The sequence below is a fragment of the Seriola dumerili genome, unplaced genomic scaffold (assembly GCF_002260705.1).
Source record: "Seriola dumerili isolate Sdu_G_001 unplaced genomic scaffold, Sdu_1.0 BDQW01000127.1, whole genome shotgun sequence".
Classification (NCBI taxonomy): Eukaryota; Metazoa; Chordata; class Actinopteri; order Carangiformes; family Carangidae; genus Seriola; species Seriola dumerili.
The window spans coordinates 717,464-726,202 of record NW_019174382.1 but is presented as its reverse complement, the minus strand read 5'-3'; the positions used below and the strand labels follow the sequence as shown (position 1 = coordinate 726,202).

The window sequence follows — 8,739 nt, the reverse complement described above, 5'->3', positions numbered from 1 at the left end:
AATTGATTACTGATCAGGAGATGCTGTTGACTGGTCAGCTCCTGAAACGCCACCTAACCCGAAACAATCACCTGTCACGACTTCCGCTCCTGATTTTCAAAATAATAGCCTTAACTGAACGATAAAGAGGAAAACGCGCCACCTGCTGTTCAAACTTTAAATCTGAATTTATTAAGATTATTAATTATTAATCAATTATTATTAATATAATAATATTACATGAAATACATGCAGACGGACACACTGACAGAACAAGTCAGGAAATATAATACATATTTTAATTTATAGATGATTTGGTCACATTTCCATTTATCATCTATAAACGTGATAAATGTTTGTAACAGACTATAATGTAGTTATAAACAGCTATAAGGAAATGTGTAAGTGTTTATTAATGCTCAGTATTTGTTCAAATGTATCATGTCAAGACAGGAGCTTTAAGTGTTACAGTTTATTTTTTAATGTATATTATACATTAATTTTAAAAATGTTTAAATTATTAAATATGTGGTCAGCCTGTGCATATTCTCATTTGTCCAGGTCATAGTATCTTAAAGGAGTTTAAATCGAAAAAGCAACTGGACTTGATTATTTGTCTGGGAAGACGTTTCACCTCTCATCCAAGAGGCTTCATCAGTTCATGTACGCATCTGACCAGGCTGGGACTGGGACTTAAATATGTGTTTTACTATTTCTTGTTTTAGTATAATTATATGATGTTATTCTTTGTAATTATATCTATATTTATGATCCTTGTTATTTAATCTGATCCATTATTAAGATCACGGATTTAGACCTCTCCTAAAAATGTACAGAAATAAATAAAATGAAATAAATAAATGAAGAATAGAATAAATAAATGTGTAAAAACAAAAAAAGCTACGATTCTTAATTTAGAAAATACGCATTCATTTCTCTTGTATTTGAAATGTTAAGCTGTTAAACTGTATTTTTTCTATCTTTATTATTTTCTGCTGCTTTGTCTTGTTATTTTGGAAATAAAGTTTTTTAATTTAAAAAAATTGCGTCTGACGTCAGTTCTGTTGCAACGTCGTGACGTACCCGGACGCGTCTGATCAGCAGCTGCAGCTAGCAGCGGCTAACCGCTAACACCTGAAGCTCGGAGCAGACAGACAGACAGACAGACAGACAGACAGGTGAGTCCTTGAACGCCTCACCTGGAGACGGTGTCTTAAAACAACGAGAAGAGAGAATTTAAATAAGCGGAGAAACAAACGAGTCCGCGAATGAAACAGGAAACAGACAGAGAGCATCTGTTAGCTGCTAGCCGTTAGCCGCTCCAGGTATTCTCCATCACCGACATCTACCTGTCCGACAGTCCGCCCGGTTTATCACACAGGCTGGACAAGTGGGTCAGACTGAGCCGGACTGGGGGGGGGTGGGTGGCGAATTGAATGGAGGATCTGAAAACAATAAACCTTAAGTCTCAGGTGTTTCCTCTGCAGACCAGAGCTGCAACTAACTATTCATTTCATGATTTATTAATCTGACAGGTATTTTCTCGATCGATTGATCAGTTATTCGGTTCACGTTCGATTCTCCAAACGTCTCTTTCGGTCCAGAATCCAAAGAGATTCAGTTTCTGAGGCAGAAACCAGAGACAGAGAAGATCAGAGACACCAGAGGGCCGGGAACAAGAACCTGTTTGGCTTTTAATTTGAAAAGAATTTCATTATCAATTTTCTGTCGATCTATTAATTGATTATTGACTAATGGCTGCAGCTGTCCTCAGATCTTTAATTACATTTACTGACACATTCTCAGCTCTGGTAACATTTAAATATTTAAATAAAATGTAATTTATTATTATTATTAATAATGATAATAATAATAAATACAATATAATAATGTTAGTGTCAATAATATTAAAGTCTCATTTGTTGAAATAAAAAAGTCAAAATTTTATATAAAATGTTTTTAATCATTCTGTCTGTTTATTTCTACTGAATATGATCAGATCATGATGAGAAATCAATACTGATTGATTTTAACTGTTCATCCCTGATCAATACTCACACTGACTGTAGTAACTGCTCTCTGCCTGTAGGGGGCAGAACAGGACGTACAGGTAGTAAAGTGTGACTATCTGTTCCCCCCCTCAGGGTCTCTGTGTGTCTGTGGATGGAAGTGTGGAGCTCTGCGATGGGACCGGAGAGAGTCTTACCGAGCTCCGAGGACGAGCTGGGAGAGGACGAGCGTCCGGCCGACGGAGCGCTGCTGCCGGTGGGGGCCGTGTGGAATGGTGGGGAGGGAGGGGGTGAGGATGAGGAGGGGGAGGAGGAAGAGGAGGAGGGGGGAGAGATGGAGCTGGATGGAGAGGAGGAGGAGAACAGTGGGGGATATTATTACCAACCTCTGAACCAGGATCCTGACGGTCTGAACGCCAGCGAGCCCCCGGAGGAGGAGGGGGAAGAGGAGGAGGAGGAGGAGGAGGAGGAGGACAGGGGGGGGCAGCAGGAGGAGGAGGAAGCGCCATCACACGCCGAGCAGCTGCAGCAGGTGCAGCAGAGGATAGAGGTAAGATCTGCCTGTCAACAGGTGACTAACAGGTCTGGACAGAGATGACGTTGAGTCTCTGACGGCTGATTTTCTTAAACACATCACTCAGGGAACAAACAGGAGACGCGATGATGTCACTGTCTCTGAGTGACTCTAAACTGCAGCTGCGTTCTGATTGGCCGCTGCAGCAGTCTCACCTGTCTCTCTCCTCCAGGTGATGGGCCTCCACCTTCCTGAAGCTCCTCCCCCTGACAGTGATGAGGAGGAGGACCCTGAGGGGGCGGCGGCCCTGAGGAGCCGCGCCTCCATCCCCATGGACGCAGGTGAGTTGTCCACGTGTCCTCCACAGGCTCCCGGCCTGTTTCTGTTTCTACAACTGATTAATTCATTAAATAATCATCGGTCACATCTTATATAATAAGTATAAATACAAAGTAACTCAAGGTTCACTTACTATCTATTTTTCAGAGCTTTCAACCACATCTCTCAGACCTTTGACTTTTTTAAAACTCTACAAAATAAAATGTAATCGACTTTTTGAAAACAGAAAACTCTTGTTCTTTTCATTTCCAAACATAAACTGTTGTTGTGAAAAAGTACTTGGTTCATCATGACATCACTTCCTGTCCTCAGACCACGTGGAGCTGGTGAAGAGGACGATGGCAGCCGTGGCGTTGCCGTCTCTCGGCGTCCCGGCGTGGGCCCAAGAGATCTCCGACGACCAGTGGAAGGACATGGTCCAGCACACGCTGCAGAGCCGGCAGAGCGCCGGCGCCCTGCGCATCAACCGCAGGAACAACATCAACGGACCCTGAATGCACCACTGCCACTTCAGGGACACTGACAGGGTCGGGAAATGACAGGAGGAAGGTGATAAGTCGTTCTGTCGGACTGAACCAGTGAATCACAAACATCAGTTTCACTTCAGTGACATTAAAACTTTAAGTCTCAATCTGAACCTGAAGAAGCTGCTGACTTTTTAATTTTAGTTTTTAATTTTTTTATTTTTACTTTTGTCTCAGATTCAAATCCTGAACCTTTAACTCAGAGTTCAGTTTCATGTCGAGATCAAACTCCAGTTTATTTTAGTCTTAACTCAGTGTCCTGGGGGAGGAGCTTATGTCTCACACTGACTCCAGTTTTTCATCAATAAATAACTGAAGGATCAATGTTTCTCCACTGGAGGAAATTAATCTGTGACAGTCAAAACCAGGAATCTGAATTCTTCAGACAAACTTTAGGATCAAATTCATTTATAGGTTCAGAATCGATTGGAAACGACCAGTCGATTCATTAATTAATCAATTGGAAGAAAATATATCAGCAACTGTTCTAATAATCAATTAATTGTTTAATTTTTTTTTAAAGCAAAAGTGACAAAATGTATTTTCAGTTTCTCTTTAGTTTTTTCTGTTGCTCAGACCAAACCAGATCAATAATCGATTAATAAAGGAAATAATTGGCAGATAAACGTTTTATGAAATAAATTAAGAACATTTTCCTGTTTCTCAGGTCAAACAGACTTTAAAAAAAAATGTTCACAGATCACAGACCTTAATGTTGAAATATAAATAATAATTGATTGAACTCGATTAAGGCTGTAACTAATGATTCTGATCATTTCCTCATTTCACTGAAGAAATCAGATTCAGTTACTGTGGATAGAAACATAGAAGAACATCAGCAGAACTACGTCTTCATCAAACTAAACTCCCTTCACTTTAATCTTCATGTTTTTGCCTTAAACAGTTAAAGTTTAGAAAATATAGAAAATGTGAATCAGCCTTAAAAACATTCTCAGAAACACGACGGAGGATTTGAGCTCAGAGCGATCGTGTGTTTGGAGGTTCAGTTAAAATGTGAGGTGAGATTGGATTAAAGCAGGAAGTCGGTTCAGTCCTGACAGACGACGCTGAGGGAATAATGTCTGAAACACACCTGTACTGAGTCAAACTTGATCAATCATCTAAATGATCGGCTGATAATCGATCAGCTCCACCTTCACATCCTTTAATGTTACTGAACTCACACTTGGCTTCTGTCCACTGGTCGTTTCCTCTGTGGTTGTTGTTTATTAAAGCGTCAGCAGGTGTGAACAGACGGAGGGCGACACCTGGTGGCTGCTTTTATTTTTTCATCCTGTTTCTTCAGATCATGAGTTTAAAAAGTTAAAGCTGCTCTGAACGTTTTTCATTACGAGAGAGAAGCAGAAGTTTTCTGGATTTTCAGATTCAGGGAACGTGACAGAAACAGATGTTGTGATCAGAGTTTTTTATTATTTTTTTTTTAAAGCTGCTGCTCACCTGTCGTCCAACAGCACAGGTGAGTTCACTTGTTGCCTCAATCGACCTCTGGGAAAATCGGGAGAAAACCAGTTAAACAAAGATAATTAACTGATGTTGAGAAAACAGTGTAAAAAATAACTTTAATTAGAGCTGCAAATGTCATTCCATTGATTTTGTAATTTTTCAAACAAAAATGACAAAAATTCAGTTTTTTCTTAAGTTGTGAAGCTTTAAACTAAAAATATCTGAGTGTCAGTTGTGATATTGTTTATATATTATTATACATTATATTATTTGTTTATAAACCAAGTTATTAATCAATTAATAGAGAAAATAATCTGCAGATGACGATGATCAGTTGCAGCTCTAATTGCAGCCACCGTCGTCGTCTTCTGTGGGTGTGAAGGAAACTTCCTGTTTGATTTTCAGTGTAAAATGTTGAAGATTATTTTTTAGGATAAAGTCACATTTTACCTTTTGAAGCCTTTTAATGATGTTCAACTTATTTTTAATTGTTTTTTTTTTTCTCAGTGTTTTGATTGTACATGAATTGATCTGATCGTGTGTGTGTGTGTGTGTGTGTGTGTGTGTGTGTGTGTGTGTGTTTAATGACTGTTGGTGTAAAACAGAAACTGATTGTCAAACATGTCCACTTTATTTCTTTTATTTTCTTCTGTACATACATGAACATCTGTACAAAATCAGACTTTCATACTATGTAATGCTTCTAACTAATTAAAGTACAACGTATGTACAGGATGACGGGAAGCAGCAAGGTTCAGTTTAAGTGTCGGGACTCGAGACGAGAGAGAGAGAGATCGCCATCACGTTATTTTATGTTTCATCTTCGCCGCTGGACCAAAAAAACTCTGCGTCCCTCTTTATTTAGTTTCTACGGAAGCCGAGAAAGATCGTACTCGCAAATATTTTTTTTATCCCGTTTTCTCGAGATAATGAAGCTTCAGTTTCAGCTCCGCCCAGATCCACAAGTTTGGGATTTGTGGAGGGGGAGGGGAGGAGTTACTGCTCCCTGTAACAAATCAGAAACTGTGTCTTTAAATGTTCATGAGGTTTGGTGGATTCTACTTTAAGGTGAGCAGCACTTCCTGTTTGTTTATGTACTGTGTGCCGTTTAAGGATTTGTCCAGCAGGGGGCAGATCAGAGCTGAGAGTAAACTAGAGTCACCTCCTCGTGGTCGTATCCCTCCGCCACTCAGACTAGTTCCAGGTTACATCCTCTTTATCCAGAGTCGTAGAAAATATGAAACGTGTGTGACATTTTGTCATAAGTCTTGAGTTACGGCTAAAAAATGTTTTGTGAGGACACCGTGACCTTTGACCTTTAAACCTTTAGCCACCAAAATCTAATCAGTTCATCCTTGGGTCCAGGTGAATGTTTGTGCCAAATGTGAAGAAGTTCCTGCAAGGTGTTTCCAAGACATCGTGTCCATGAGAATGAGACGGACAGACAGACCACCTGAAAACAAAATGGCCGCTCTGAGACTGTCGTCGGCGTGGAGGAATAACAAAAAATAGACATGGAGGCCGTGGTTTGTTTCTCTAACACAGGAAACAGCGTTAAAAGTAAATATCAGCTGAGTGTCAGCTGACGTCCTGGTGTCACCAGGTAACGACGCCTGATCTGCCCCCTGCTGGACGAAGAGTGTAAACAAACAGCTGCTGGTCGCTGCTGATCAGCTGATCATCATCACTCAGCTTCTGTTTCACTTCTGTCCGTTCTCAGGTTGTAAAACATAAAGTTAGCCTCTTCTAACTCGAGAGCTGTGGCGGCCATTTTGTCCAGCGGCGAGGGAGAGAGGGGCGGGGCTATCCCACCACCTGGAATGGTCACTGATTTTGATTGACAGCTGATCTCTTAAGGACAGTATGAAAGTATGAAAAAAATAAAACAGCTGATGAGAGTGTAACAATAAAAATAAACAATCATAGAGCAGGGGGCGTGGCCTGAGGGAGGAGGTGTGGCCATGAGTCAATATACATAAGAATATACAGTACAACAATAACTGCAGGCAGAACCGTCACCTCTCCACCACGACACATCTGAAGAACGACGCCATGTTTTTCTTCATCGACAGGATTGTTTGAGCGCACTTGGTCGCAGTGCCGCCGTGCACGAGCTGCCGTGCACGAGCTGCCGTGCACGAGCCGCCGTTCTTACTTCCTTTTTTTATTTTTACAGAACATAAAGAATATTGCTGAGGCGCCTCGAGAACAGAAACGCGGCGACAGGAAACAGGAAACAAAGCTTTAGTTGATACAAAGCGGAACAGAAGATGAAAGTCGAGGCCGTTTGGGCCTCTGATTTATTGAATTTATATAATTAATAATTGATTAACCAGCTCATTGCCACGTGAACTGGTGATCTGTTCATGTCACAGAAATGTGTTCAGGACACGGCGGCGGCGAGACATCAGACTGAATTTTATCAAAACAAAAGTTTGTAGTTTGTCGTCTTGAAACTCGTCAGTCGATTTAGTCACGTGAAATGTCAAATAACTCCCATGATGCCTTTCTCATGTTCAGCACTCCGGGAAAATAAACGTAAACGCCAAATATTGTTTTTAATCAGAAATAAACTGAAGGTTAGTGACAATTTAATCAGTAAAAATTCACTTTAACGACATTTAGCTGCATTTTTCCCGTTAATGAAGAAGCTGAATCTGTGACACGAACTGTTTGCATTTTAAAATGTCGCAGCACATTAACACGTTTCCCGCCACAAGATGAGTCACTTTAACTCGGAGCCGGAAGCTAAATGAAATGTGACTCGAGTCTCTTCTTCTCTGTAGTTTCTTTTATAAAAAGCGACGCAGCGTTTAACACTTGCAGCTGAAATACAGACCGGACGTTTTGTAAACAGAACTGACAGCAGAGGATCATGGGAATCTGAGTCTTTCAAAGTGCAGCTCTAAACCTTCACGTACATTAATCAGTAACGTCTGATTTAAGTTTAAAAATTCACCATTAAAAACATTCACTCTTCTCTTTAGCTCTGAGAGACTCGATACTGAACCCAACTCTAAAAACAATCGTGTATCAGCTCGTGTTTTTCTTCTACTTTTATTTTGGCGGGATGAAATCTCAGACTTGTGTTTGTTTAAATCAGAATTTCCTATGACTTCCTGTTTTATGATTTCCTGTGATTATTAGGACTGTGAATGTTTAAATGCTTATATCATGATAAATTTTCATTAGGTCTGGTTCAGAAGACTAACAGCTCTACATCATCTCAGGTGTTTCAGTGAAGGTGTGGGCGGAGCTAAACTGTCAGCAGCTTCACTTTAAACTGAACGCAACGACTCCACGACCAGAGATGAAACATTATCAACAGAGTAATTGAACTCATCATTTAACGCCCCGTGCAGCAGAGGAGGGACCTCTTCTCAGGACGGACAGGAAACAGGTGTGGTGTACATTTACAGTGTGAACCGTCAGGACACCAAAGAAGACGGAGCTGGAATGTCTGACGGGTATAAGGCTGCGTCCACACCGCTACGTTTTCATTTTAAAATGATCTCCGTCCAGACTACCACACCTGAAAACACATGACCATCCACCTACACTGAACATGTGTGAGCCGGTGTAAACAGGAAGTAGATTGTCTCCAGCAAAGACAGCTGTAGCATTAAAACAGGGAATGTAAGTGAACAACAGCAAAGACAACAAGGTCAGTGACACTGTGATTCATCATCATGTTGTATTCACCACTGGTAGTCCAGGCTGATGAGAGCCAATCAGGAGAGACCGTGGGTGTGACCTCATCGTTTACAAGGGTCTCACTTTCTGTCCAGACTACAACACAACCGCAGAGTTTTCAAAATAAAACACAACCCCAGAGTTTTCAAAATAAAACACAACCCCAGGGTTTTCAAAATAAAACTGGTCCAGCAGAGTTTCCAAAACTCCAGAGTCG

At 40.8% G+C, this 8,739-nt stretch overlaps 2 protein-coding genes across 2 annotated transcripts in view; one reads left to right on the top strand and one right to left on the bottom strand.

Moving 5' to 3' along the window:
* Positions 1–1,056: 1,056 nt before the first annotated feature.
* On the top strand, positions 1,057–3,478 carry mea1 (male-enhanced antigen 1). Its single transcript, XM_022748586.1, has 4 exons — positions 1,057–1,157; positions 2,124–2,538; positions 2,735–2,843; positions 3,154–3,478. The coding sequence occupies exons 2-4, from the start codon at positions 2,143–2,145 to the stop codon at positions 3,333–3,335; spliced, it is 687 nt and encodes a 228-aa protein (XP_022604307.1). The 5' UTR covers positions 1,057–1,157; positions 2,124–2,142; the 3' UTR covers positions 3,336–3,478.
* A 5,186-nt stretch (positions 3,479–8,664) lies between these two features.
* ppp2r5d (protein phosphatase 2 regulatory subunit B'delta) overlaps positions 8,665–8,739 on the bottom strand; it is a 15,706-nt gene continuing 15,631 nt past the window's right edge. Inside the window, exon 17 of the mRNA XM_022748585.1 lies at positions 8,665–8,739. This exon is cut by the window's right edge and continues 2,010 nt beyond it. The gene's annotated coding sequence lies outside the window, so the exon portion shown is untranslated.